The following is a 14,266-nucleotide window of genomic DNA, read 5'->3' as shown; positions in this document are numbered from 1 at the left end:
ACACAAGCTCGGACAAACTCAAGAATAAGGTGAGTGGCTTGAGTTGGATTTGTGAGATCTCATTTTCAATGTGTGATGGTGCATATCGAGATTTTCTTGCGTGTTTAAGGCTTAGAACATGTCTAGGAATGTAAAACTATGTTTTAATAACATTTGGAAACAACCCCGAATCGAAACGGATGAGAAAACGCGAAACAGAGTTCGGAAATGGCGAAGAAGAAGACAAATCCCAGTCCCGGTCCGCCGGACCAGCCGCTGGTCAGCTCCGAACCGAGACTGTGATGATGAACATGTGGTCAGTCGGAGCAGAGGGAGACGGGGCAGACCGAGAGAAAAACACGTCCTGATCCGCCGGACTAGACGTGTTCTGAGGAGACGTACACCGACTGACCGAGAAAGGACGGACCAGGGGAAAAGAGTAGTCTGGTCCGGGGCTGACCAGTACTGGTCCGCCGGACCAGACGTACTCCGAGAAGTTTACGCTCCGCTTGACCAAAGAACCGGACCGAGAGAGAGGAAGAATAAGCTGGTCCGGGGCTGACCAATCCTGGTCCGCCGGACCAGGATTGTTTTCTCTCTCGGACCGACGGACCAAAAGATGAGGCGGACCAGGGGAGAAAGAGAACTGGTCCGGCTGACCAGAACTTGGTCCGCCGGACCAAGCCCAGAGAAAAATTTGGAGAAAATTCAACTTCAACCGAGAAAGAGAAAACGGCCAACGGGGTTGGCCCGAGCCTGAGCAGGCTTGACCGTGGGCGAACTAAACCCCCAACAGAGGACAAAGCTTCGTGATTGAGATCAATCGGACCGAGTTTTCGCCAGAATGTTGTGTAGCGTAGTGAGATGTGCGACATCAAAATACGAGCGGTCGTTGCGTGATTGTTTGTGGGTAGAATTGCATGGCGTTAAACGGTAGCTCAGTAGGGATCGGATGTCGTGATACGCGTGATCGTACTATGGGGAATTGCACGTTGTGTGCCATGTGTGTAGCTTGCTCGTGCGTATGAGTTAAGCGTGATTGTGGTTGTGGATGGTTGTGGACTCAACCATCACCGTCATGGACTTGACGGGTGTTAAGATGTGTTCTAGTCGTGTACGATACGACGGCCAACGTTACGCGAGTGACGGGCGTAGACTCGCCCCTAGTCATGGATTTGACTAGGGTATATGGCTAAGCCCGATGGTGGACTCCATACGGGCATGATTGAGATTGCCGTTTACGTGTTTATTGTGTTTTGTTTATTGCATGTGTTTTATGGAAATGTCGACTGTACCGTTCTTAGTGGGAACGGGATTTCCGGGTTCAACCCGGGCTACTCACTAAGCAGTTGTATTTAGCCCTCGTGGTTTATATTTTTCAGATCACGAGGATTACGCCTAACGCACCGGACGACGATGACTTGAGAGAAGCAGCATCATGTACGGGATTTGAATTCTAGATTATGGGACTTGTATTCCCGCATTTTGTACGGTTATATTAAGACTAATCGGACATGTGTTATTTTGCGAATGATCGCGTTGTATTTTCCGCTGCTTACTCTGATTTGAATTAAAATGTTTTTGGATTTCGTATTTTCGCTTCCGCAATTTATTATTTTATTATATATCGTCCATGTGGCACAGTCCGTTTACTGTACACGGGTTACGGGTCTCACAGTGATTACGCCATCAGTTGTCAGAGTCGGTAGGGGAACAGGGGAACCCGCATCGATGAAAACTCGAGGTTGTGACCCTCAAACAGAGACCGAACCTGGACACTCCAGGTGAAGTAATTTGTAGGAGTAAGTTGTGTAACATTTGACATGTTGCAAGCCAATAACATCTTCTGAGGTTCCTGAGTATTGAAAGTGGCAGGAGCATCAGTGTGCTGGGTTGTAGGTATCTGTGTGGCTGTTTGATTAGTGGCCATGGTGGAGAATTTGGGAAAAGAGTGGAGGATCGAGCGGTGTTAGCGAGTTCGCTCTGATACCATATAACAGTACACGTTGATGTGTAAGAAAGCGGCTTGTCTTATTGATCTCTTACAGTAGTACATTTATATATAGGAGAGTAACAGATATGGCTAGAAAATATATACAGAGATATATAGTTTCCCTTATAATAAATAGGTGATCAAGGGATCCAAATAACCCAGATGAGTGGTGAATCTTCCGGACTCATCTACCATCTTTAAGAATCTCCATTGGAAAGGGATAGTGGACCCCTTGACGAAGGCCTGGGGAAGTAGCCGCATGTTTTCCATTGACTGGGATAGAGAATTTGGTTGTTATTGTGCATTGTTTGATCCATCTCACAAACCGAGTATGCAGTCCAATTGTTTACAGGATTCTTATATGCATATGTATGCATACATATATATATCGTTTATTTTTATTTTTGTCTCGTGATAAAACCGATGATATATATTACCACGTCATCCCTCTACTTGAAAGAAATCGAAGAAATTTAATGCAATTTATAACCGAAAATTGAAAACCATTTTTACATTTTTTATATGTATTTAGTACATTTTGAATTTGAATGTAGTTTTTTTTATCAAAATGAAAAATTAGTGAATATTTTTGTTATTTTCACCAAAATTTCCTAGATATCTCTATATAAATGTGGTAAAATAAAGTATGATTAGAGATTGATTTAGTGAAAAAGATTTAAACAAAAATAAACGAATCAATTAAAACTTTGATAAAGAAGAGTAATATTTCTCAAATCAAATTTGGAATGTTATGAGTAATAAATATATAATATATCAAATGCAGAAGGCAAATTCACATATAATCTTCATTACACACATATACAAACATATATATACACACACACACACTTGTATATAACTTATTCTCCTAGATACATTCAAATTAAAAGTTCACATGTCAGTTCATGTCGGTTGTGTTTCCACAAATTAAAAGTTCATGTCGGTGCCGTCCATGTATAAGAGGATGAGGGACGAAGGCGTGAAGTCCGATTTGTATACATCTTCTATCCTGATCAATGTTTTTTGTCATCTGAAGAAAATAGGTTATGGTTTTGGTGTTTTGGGTGATATTATGAAGAGAGGTCTGGAAGCCGATTCAGTAATGGTCAAGACTCTGGTGAAAGGTCTGTGTTCGGAAGGGAAAGTGTTTGACGCAGTTCAAGTGTTTGACAAAATGTCCGAAAAAGGGTTTCGTGCGGATGCTGTCTTTTACAATTCTATGATTCATGGGTACCGCAAACTAGGAATGTGGGAAGAAGTTACAAAGATGATCCAGAAAATGGCAATAGAAGGGCTTTCACTGAATGTTTATACTTATAACATCTTGATCGATGGTTTTTGCAAAGTCAAGAAGGTGAATGCAGCGATTGAAGTGTTCGAATCCATGTTGAATCGAGGCATCGAGCCTGATGCAGTTACCTACAGTACAATGATCGTTTGCTATTTCAAGCATGGAGAAACTAAGGAAGCATTGAAACTTCTAAAAGAGATGATTCATGAAGGGTTGAAACCTGACGAGTTTACTTACACCACCCTTATTCATTTTGTAAGCCTATCGGGAGATCTGCAAGCTACACAAGGAATCTTTGATTCAGCTTACAAGTCTGGTCACTCTCCTGCCATATATTCATATTCTGCCCTCATTAATGGTTTGATAAAAAATGGGAAAATGGAAGAAGCTCGGAAAAAATTTGATGAAATTCTAGGTATGGGTTTGGTGCCCGATGTTGTAACCTACAACACAATGCTCCATGGCCTCTGCAAAAGTAAGAAGCTATCTGAAGCGAGAGAGTTGCTCATTGATATGGAGGCAAAGGGTTGTCCTCCAGATGCTATTTCGTTTAACACGGTTATTTGGGGTTTCCTTAAGGGTGAGAAGATTGAAGACGCAGTCCTACTTCTTGAGAGCATGCTTGAGAGGAATTTCTCTCCCAATAAGGGTATTAAGTCCAAGTTAAGTCGCATCTTTGCAGATTCTAAGGGTTATAGAACTCTTCAACCACTTGTAGACGCTTATGGAGTGAGGATCTATGAGCAAAATTGATATAATCAGGTGAGGAAAAAAGACTAAAGGTACACCACAATCATTCTGTGTTTGAGCACAAAAAAATACTTCCCTAAGCAATAGATGATGATGGTGCAGAGAGGGTAACTAGTTGCCTAGAGATCTCTTTTAGTGGCCGAAAACCCGAAATACAGAATATAAATCTGTTCAGTCTGATGGAAAGTCTTCGTCCAAGAGATTCTACCCGAGTGCCGCTCTCTTCCGGCCACGCCCTCTGCTGGTGGAGTGTTGCGTTAACTCCACTGGGAAACTGTGGACTTTTTCGTTGTATGCAGTCTCGGATCCCTCGAAAGAGCGAAGCCGGCGAAGAGACTGATCCAAAGAAAAAGATTTGGGTCCTATGATTCTCGACATCATCGTGAAAGTAACAGAACACTTCCTGTTGTTTCCAGGTTCGCACACGACAACAGAGCTTCTATGCTCTAATTCGTTTTCTTTCTCTATTTCTTTTTTTCTGCCCCTATAGTTTCCCTAATGTAGAAAAGCAGCCCTAACATATTAATGCCATCACCCACATGTTTGTGGTCGAGCGGTGCCTTTGGCGCTGGTAGTGGAGTTGTGTCCTTTCCAGGTCAGGGGTACGACTCCAGACATGCGGGGAGGGATAGGCGTAGCCAAAGGCTGCTCCCCGGTCGGAGAGATGTAAGTTGGACCGATAATTTGGTTTAGACCAAACAAATGAGATTATGAGAGTGATTTGCAGAATCTTAGTATTGAATTCCAGTTTATTTGAAGAAACATACAATAGTTTACTTTTTTTGGATTTGTAATGAAATCGAGAACGTATTTGATCCTAAGAAGTTATCTCAAAATCAACAAACACCCCAAAATCTAGCAAGAGTCTCCCAAGATGAATTTGAAATTTTCATAATTGAAAAGTTTATTAAAATAAATAATACCCAGCAAACATAAAATCATTTTATGTTATCATGTCACAAAATCTATGTTTTTCATTTGAAATAGAAGAAAGTATAATAAGGTTCAATAGTCATAACAAGAATTAAACAACTCTAATATATCGGTTTAGAACGTGACTTACATTCCTAGATGTTAACCCCAATAAAACCATATAGATTACAAATGATAATAGATCTGACAAAGCAAAAAGATTTCATCTTGTACGAAACCCAATCGATATCAACATCAATAATTGGCAGTTCATATAACGATTTATCTTTATAGTTGTACCATTTATAATAAGAGTTCAACAATCTACGCAACATTAAAAAAATATTTGAATTCCATATCTTCAATGAATACGACGATTCGTCTATTATAATATTTCTAATGAATGTTTTTCTACATGATTATTGATTAGATTTAAGGATAATAAATTTAGAATTATCTCTTTAAAACTTATTTATTTAAAATTTTCTGATACCCGTTTTATTGAAAAATTCTTGGAACATTTTGAAAATCTTCATAATGTGATAAACAATTTGTATCCAACGAGAAAGATCTATTCAACCACAATAATTATAATACCAATGTAGTTATTTTCTAGAAACATGAAGATATGTAGTTTTATTTTCTCTTTTTTTTTTTTTGGTTCTTAATTTCTCTGTGGAATTTTAATATTTTCTGAATATTCGATTCAAGACAAGTCGACTTGAGGAGTTTGCGCCGATATTTTTTTAACATTTGAAAAATATTTTGAATCATGTTGCTATGCTCTTTTATATTTTTAAAATAAACCGGGAGCCATTATTAGTATATTTGAAAATTACTACAGTAATTTGGCATAAAACAAATTATTAGCGATTGATGTTTTTTCCAAGGCAGGTTATTTTAGATCACATTAATAGTTTAGGTTTGGTTTTCTACTTTGGGGAAATTAGAGGGGTTGAAAAACAAAATAGAGAAACAAAAAAACCAATAGGTTTGAGAAGGCTCTCCCTGTCGTGTGTGAACTGGAGACGACAGACAGAGCTTTGAAGTGTTCCGATGCCGAGAATCATGGGAGCCAGATCTTTTTCTTCAGATGGTTTTCGATCACTCTCTTCCCAGTCTTCGCTCTTTGAAAGAACCAGTGCTCAGATTCCCAGCGGATTTGAACTCGAGTTGAGGCGACTATGCAAATCGGGTGAACTTAACCTTGAAGGTGCTATTTTTTACTTCGATAAGCTTATTGAGACAAGACCCATCCCTTCGATTGGTACTTTTAACCATGTGTTGGGTTCTGTCTCGAAGCTCAAAGGGTATTCGGAAGTGCCGTCCATGTATAAGAGGATGAGGGACGAAGGCGTGAAGTCCGATTTGTATACATCGTCTATCCTTATCAATGTTTTCTGTCATCTGAAGAAAATAAATTATGGTTTTGGTGTTTTGGGTGATACTATGAAGAGAGGTCTGGAAGCCGACTCAGTAATGGTCCAGACTTTGGTGAAAGGTCTGTGTTCGGAAGGGAAAGTTTTTGACGCAGTTCAAGTGTTTGACAAAATTTCTGAGAAAGGGCTTGGTAGGGATAGTGGTTGCGAGGCTAATGTACTTTCTTACGGGATGATTATCCATTCACTTATCAAGAACTGTTCATTGGATAGAGCAGTGGTTGTATTTCAGAAAATGATAGATCATGGAGTTGCCCCTAACGTTATTGTTTTTGCTGACCTGATTAATGGATTGAGTAGCTCGGGACGATTGCGTGAGGCACTCGAGCTCTTTGATGAGATGGTTGTTCGAGGAATCTCTCCGAATCTCATAGTTTACAATTCTTTGATTCGTGGATGCTGCAAACTAGGAATGTGGGAAGAAGTTGCAAAGATGATCCAGAAAATGGCAAGAGAAGGGCTTTCACCAGATGTTTATACTTATAGCATTTTGATTGATAGTCTGTGCAAAGTCAAGAAGGTGAATGAAGCGATTCAAGTGTTCGAATCCATGTTGGATCGAGGTATTGAGCCCAGTTTGCATACATATACCTCGCTTTTGGCTGGCCTTTTTACTGTCAACAGGTCAAAGGATGCCGTTGAGTTATTTGAATCATTGAGGCATGGAAACCTTCGGCCTAATGCAGTTACCTACAACATAATGCTCCATGGACTCTGCAAAAGTAAGAAGCTATCTGAAGCGAGAGAGTTGCTAGTTGAAATGGAGACAAAGGGTTGTTCTCCGAATGCCAATTCATTTAACACGGTTATTTGGGGTTTCCTTAACGGTGAGAAGATTGAAGATGCAGTCCAACTTCTTGAGAGCATGCTTGAGAGGAACTTCTCTCCTTGTGAGGCTGTTAAATCCAAGTTAAGCCGCATTTTTACAGATTCTGAGGGTCATAGAACCCTGCAGACACTTCTAGACGCTTATGGAGAGAAGATCTTCTAGTGAAATTGATATAATCAGGTCAGGTAAAAAAACTATAGGTACACCACAATCATTCTGTGTTTAAGCACAAAAACTACTTCCCTTAGCAATAGATGATAATGTGCAGAGAGGGTAACTAGTTGCCTAGAGATCTCTTTTAGCGGCCGAAGACCCGAAATACAGAATATAAATCTGTTCAGTCTGATGGAAAGTCTCCGTCCAAGAGATTCTACCCGCGTGCAGCTCTCTCCAAGCCGTGCTCTTTTACTGGTGAAATGTTGTGTTGTTACCTTCTCTGAAGTTTCATCCTTCCTCAATCTGTGTATCATCGCTTTCACCGTCGAAGCTTTCAGTTTTATCTAATGTCTCTTCCTCTTGAAGCCTATCCCCCGAGTTTTCTTGTTCTGATAGCTTGTCTCGTAGTTTAAGCTTTGCTTTTTTCGCATTCAATACAGAAAGGGAACTGCATGTACAACAGACAGACTTAGTTTCTGTTCCGTCCTGTAATACAGAAAGGAACAAAGTTGATGATGATTCTGCTTTCAAGTTTAAACTAAAGCTATAGAAGTGTCCTGTAATGAAGTGGAGAAAGACCCTTGTCTCCATACACACCTTGGCATAAGTTAACAGTATGATATTGGACAAAATATCTTAGGATCAAACCTATTCCGTTTATATTCAATAAAGTTAAGCTCTTTTAAATTTCTTAAAATAAACTGGAATTCAATATTAATACTCCGCAAATTAATGATCATGGATTCTTAAAACAAAAAGTAACGGAATCTAAATTAACCATAACCAATTAATCCAAACCTAAACGAACGCTCTGAAATTTAATGAAATTTCCATGGAAAAAGAAAAACAAACTCTTAGATTTGATTATGCAATGAACAAAAAAATAGGAAATGTGTCTTTTGCACATTGCTTCCCTGTTTCTTCTCCGTCAAAGACGTCTCGTCTTGCCCTTTAAACCTCCCATTCTTTCCATCCATCTGTGTAGAGAGATTGTAACATTTTGATTGCCCACATCATTGAATCCGCATCTGCAGTTTGTTAATGTCTATCACTTCTCCACTGTTTCTTCTCGGGTAAAGAAGTCACGTCGAATGGAGACTTAACATTGTCATATCAATTTTACTCGAAGATCTTCTTTCCATAAGTGTCCACAAGTGCCTGAAGAGTTCTATGACCCTCAGAATCTGCAAAAATGCGACTTAACTTGGACTTAACAGCTTCATTGGGAGAGAAATTCCTCTCAAGCATGCTCTCAAGAAGCTGGACTGCATCTTCCATCTTCTCACCGTTGAGAAAACCCCAAATAACCGTGTTAAATGAAATGGCATCTGGAGGACAACCCTTTGCCTCCATTTCAACCAGCAATTCTCTCGCTTCAGAGAGCTTCTTACTTTTGCAGAGTCCATGGAGCATTATGTTGTAGGTTACAACATCAGGCACCAAACCCATACCTAGAATTTCATCAAATTTTTCCTGGGCTTCTTCTACTTTCCCATTTTTTATCAAACCATTAAGGAGCGCACAATATGCAGATATGGGGGGAGACGAACCAGACTTGTATGCTGAATCAAAGATTCCTTGCGCAGCCTGCAGATCTCCTAATTGGCTTACAAAATGAATAAGGGTGGTGTATATAAACTCGTTAGGTTTCAACCCTTCACGAATCATCTCTCGTAGTAGCTTCAATGCTTCCTTAGTTTCTCCAAGCTTGAAATATCCCGCGATCATTGTGCTGTAGGTAACTACATCAGGCCGAAGGTTTCCTTGCCTCAATGATTCAAACAACTCAATGGCATCATTTGACCTATTGACCGCAAACAGACCAGCCAACAGCGAGTTATAGATATACAAATCGGGCACGATGCCTCGATCCAACATGGACTCAAACACTTCAATCGCTTCAGTCACCTTCTTGACTTTGCACAGGCCATCGATCAAGATGTTATAAGTATAGACATTCAGTGAAAGCCCTTCTCTTGCCATTTTCTGGACCACCTTTGCAACTTCTTCCCACATTCCTAGTTTGCAGTATCCACAACAACAACAACAACAACAACAACAACATGGTCTTATTCCCAAGTTTATTTGGGGTCGACCGCATGAATCCTTCGTTTCCACTCATTTCGATCACTTGTTAATTCTTTCGGAATCTGCAATACTTCCAAATCGTTTCTAATCACACGCTCCCAAGTAAGTCTAGGTCTACCTCTTCCTATCTTTTTCGTCTCCATTTTTATACTCTCTATTTTTCTAACCGGCGCGTCTAACGGCCTCCGTTGTACATGTCCAAACCATCTTAAACGTCCCTCCCGTACCTTCTCTTCGATACCTATTACTCCTATTTTCTTTCGAATACTCTCATTTCTAATTCTATCTATCCTTGTGTGTCCGCACATCCATCTCAACATCTTCATCTCGGCCACACTCATTTTTGACATATGTTGCCCTTTCGCCGCCCAACATTCGCTGCCATACAACAATGCGGGTCTTATGGCGGTACGGTAGAATTTTCCTTTCAACCGTAAAGGAACCTTACGGTCACAAAGAACTCCTGTGGCTTGTCTCCATTTCATCCATCCCGCTTTTATTCTATGGCTAACATCCTCATCGCAACCTCCATCCTTTTGAAGGATTGACCCAAGATATTTAAAATGCGGGTTTTGAGGGATTGATCCTCCTTGTAGGGTCACTCCCACATCACTGGGTCGTTTGCCACTGAAGTCACAATGCATGTACTCAGTCTTCATCCTACTAATCCTAAAACCCTTAGTCTCTAGCGTACTCCTCCATAACTCTAGCAGTCCATTTACTCCTTCTCTGGACTCGTCTATTAGCACGATGTCATCCGCAAACATCATGCACCACGGTACCTCTTTCTGTATATCTCTAGTCAGTTCATCCATGACTAACGCAAAGAGGTATGGACTTAGAGCGGACCCTTGGTGTAACCCTATCGAGATGGGAAAATCTCGCGTGTCACCCCCTGTTGTTCGGACACGAGTAGTCGCACCATCATACATGTCCTTCAATACTTGTATGTATCTTACCGATATCCCCCTACGCTCTAAGACCCACCATAAAACCTCTCTTGGTACTCGATCGTAAGCTTTTTCGAGGTCGATAAATACCATGTGCAGGTCTTTCTTCATATCTCGAAACTTCTCCATCAAGTTCCGGATGAGAAAGATTGCTTCCATTGTAGATCTTCCGGGCATAAAACCAAATTGGTTTACGGAAATAGATGTGTCGCTACGTAAACGTCGCTCTACGATTCTTTCCCACAACTTCATCGTATGACTCATGAGTTTTATGCCTCTATAGTTTGTGCAACTCTGGATATCTCCCTTATTTTTAAAAATAGGAACTAAAGTGCTTTGCCTCCATTCATTTGGCATCTTCTTCGATACTAGGATTTTATTAAACAACCTAGTAAGCCAAGTTACTCCGTCTTCTCCTAAGCACTTCCACACTTCAATAGGTATATCATCGGTACCACATGCTTTACCTATTTTCATCTTTCTTAGCGAGTCTCTCACCTCTGCATATCCAATCCTTCGAGTATAACCGACATTCCTCTCCTTAGTGACGGTCTCTAGTTCTATGTGGTCCGTTTCCATGTTCTTGTTATATAGGTCATCAAAGTAACTTCTCCATCTCGCTTTGATGTCATCGTCTTTAACTAGAGTTTTGCCTTCTTCATCCTTAATACATCTAACCACGTCCAAATCTCTAGTTCTCCGCTCTCTCGCTCTAGCTATTCTGTAGATATCGTTTTCTCCCTCCTTTGTCTCGAGCTTCTCATACATCCTTTCAAAGGCCTTGGCTCTTGCTTGGCTAACGGCTTTCTTCGCCTCCTTCTTAGCCAACTTATACTTTTCATATGCCTCGTTTGTATTACATGTAGGCAATTTTCTATACCAATCCCTTTTGGTCTTTAAAGCCTTTTGTACTTCTTCATTCCACCACCATTTTTCCTTTGTTGGTGGTCCATACCCTTTTGATTCTCCAAGTACCTCTCTAGCAACACTCTTAATGCTAGATGACATATCTAACCACATTTCGTTTGCTTCTTTATCTTCTCTCCACACCTTCAATTTTAGCATTTCCTTCTCGAATAGCTCACGTTTTTGTCCTTTTAAGTCCCACCACCTAATTTTTGGTATATCCCTTTTCCTTGGACGAGATGTCTTTCTCTTGATCTTGACATCTAGCACTAGCAACCTATGTTGACTAGTTAGAGCTTCACCCGGAATAACTTTGCAATCCTTACATAGGGTACGATTCGACTTTCTCGTAAGAAGAAAGTCGATTTGGCTACGGTTTTGTCCGCTCTTAAATGTCACTAAGTGTGATTCTCTTTTCTGGAAGTGGGTGTTTGCCAATATGAGGTCATACGACATGGCAAAATCTAGGATACTTTTTCCTTCTTCGTTCCTACTTCCATAGCCAAACCCTCCATGTACCATTTCATATCCTTGTCGATCCTTTCCGACATGTCCATTTAAATCTCCACCGATAAAAATAGACTCTTCGGGTGGTACACTTTGCATGAGCTCATCCATATCATCCCAAAACTTCTCTTTACACTCACTATCTAATCCTATTTGCGGGGCATAGGCGCTAATTACGTTAATAGCTTCTCCTTCTACAACTAATTTCACTAGGATGATCCTATCGCCTACTCGTTTCACTGCAACCACCGACTCCTTCAGAGATCTATCTAGGATAATGCCCACCCCATTCCTATTTCGTTCTTGACCCGAATACCATAATCTAAAACCAGATCCGGAGAGATTCCTCGAGCAACCATCTCATCAAACAGTTCAAGTGCCTCACGCAATCGTCCCGAGTTACTGAATCCATTAATCAGGTCACCAAAAACAATAACATTAGGTGCAACTCCATGGTCTATCATTTTCCGAAATGCAGCCATTGCTCTATCCATTGAACAGCTCTTGATAAGTGAATGGATAATCATCTGGTAAGCAAGCCCATTAGCCTCGCAACCACTATCCCCACCAAGCCTGTTCTCGGACATTTTGTCAAACATTTGGACTGCGTCAAAAACTTTCCCTTCCGAGCACAGACCTTTCATCAAAATGGAAACCGTTACTAAGTCGGCTTCCAGACCTCTCTTCATAATATCACCCAAAACACCAAACCCATAATCAATTTTCCTCAGGTGACAAAAAGCATTGATAAGGATAGTCGATGTATACAAATCGGACTTAACGCCTTCGTCCCTCATCCTCTTACACATGGACGGCACTTCCGAATACCCTTTGAGCTTCGAGACCGAACCCAACACATGATTAAAAGTACCGAGCGAAGGGACGGGTCTTGTCTCAATAAGTTTATCGAAGTAAAAAAGGGCACCTTCAAGGTTCAGCTCGCCCGATTTGCATAGTCGCTTCACCTCGAGTTCAAATCCGCTGGGAAACTGCGGACTTTTTCGTTGTATGCAGTCTCGGATCCTTCGAAAGAGCGAAGCCGGCGAAGAGATTGATCGAATACTATCCGAAGAAAAAGATTTGGCTCCTATGATTCTCGACATCGTGAAAGTAACAGAACACTTCTGTTGTTTCCAGATCACACACGACGACAGCAGAGCTTCTTTGCTCTAATTGGTTTTCTTTCTCTATTTTCTTTTTTTATGCCCCTATAGTTTCCCTAAAGTAGAAAATCGACCCTAACATATTAATGCGATCTAAAATACCCCTGCGGTGGTAAAACATCAATTGTTCCGGTAATTTGGTTTTAGACCAAACAAATGAGACTGTGAGAGTAATTTACAGACCCATCTACAAGTATGATATCGCGATAAAGATTGTGGAGATACGAAATTGCATTAAGAGTCTCCCTAGAAAAATTTGAAATTTTCATAATTAAAAAATCTATCATTTTATGCTATCATATAACCAAAGCTATGTTTTTCCATTAGAAATAAAGGGAAAATCAATCAACTTTGTGCCAGATTCGTTAATTAAATCAAGAATTAAACAACTCATATATATTGGTTTAGAATGTGACTTTCATTGTTGTATGCTAACTGGACAAAATAACCGAATCGACTCGATCGATATATATTCAAACCGAACCGAACCGATTAAAATAATATAACCGATTAGATATGAATATTTCAAACCCGAATTAATTGGATCCGAAATTATCATAAACCGAATATGAATTAACCGTAATTGAATATAATTGTTTATCTATCTATATATCATCAATTAATATACAATATTTTCTAAATCTAATTAGAAAAATTAGTTAATAATATTGTTTTATAACCATAGTATATACCAAAATGAGGTATGTATGTATTTTAATTTAATTATTGATGTATGACATTTGTATTAGAAATACTGTTTTTGTTATTTTTGTAAGACAATTGATTAATTTTTTGTCGATTTTTTTGTTTAGATAAACTAGAACCAAACCAGATCCGAACCGAATTTGAATCCGAACCAAACCAATTAAAATAATATATCCGGTTGGATATTAATATTTTAAATCTGAAATAATCGAACCCAAATTAACTGAATCCAATTAAACCGAACTGATTCGATCACCTACCCCAACGCTAATTCCGATTAAACTATATAGTTTGAAAATGTTAATAGAACTCTCGTCAAACGAAACAAAAAAGATCATCATCTTATACGAAAACCTATCGATACCAACATCAATAATTGACAATTTATATAATGCTTGTACAATTTATAATAAGAGTAAACAAATCTATACAACGTATCAATTAAAGAAATATTTGAATTCCATACCCTCAATAAATACAATTCATCTATTATACTATTTCTAATAAGTGCTCTTCTAAATGATTATTGATTGGATCTAACTACAACAAATTTAGAATGATCTTTTTAAAACTCATTTTACTTCAAATTTTCTGAGAT

General features: G+C 39.5%; 1 protein-coding gene across 1 annotated transcript; it reads left to right on the top strand.

Annotated features, from left to right (window-relative positions):
• The first annotated feature begins 2,892 nt into the window (after positions 1 to 2,892).
• On the top strand, positions 2,893 to 7,866 carry LOC104809083 (putative pentatricopeptide repeat-containing protein At1g12700, mitochondrial). Its single transcript, XM_010534980.2, has 3 exons — positions 2,893 to 4,006; positions 4,313 to 4,429; positions 5,975 to 7,866. Exons 1-3 carry the CDS (start codon positions 2,910 to 2,912, stop codon positions 7,353 to 7,355), a joined length of 2,595 nt encoding a protein of 864 aa, XP_010533282.2. The 5' UTR covers positions 2,893 to 2,909; the 3' UTR covers positions 7,356 to 7,866.
• The last annotated feature ends 6,400 nt before the right edge of the window (positions 7,867 to 14,266 follow it).

Source organism: Tarenaya hassleriana, unplaced genomic scaffold (assembly GCF_000463585.1).
Source record: "Tarenaya hassleriana unplaced genomic scaffold, ASM46358v1 Cleome15, whole genome shotgun sequence".
Lineage (NCBI taxonomy): Eukaryota > Viridiplantae > Streptophyta > Magnoliopsida > Brassicales > Cleomaceae > Tarenaya > Tarenaya hassleriana.
Note: the sequence above shows the minus strand (reverse complement) of the source record. Positions and strands in the feature narration are given on the sequence as shown.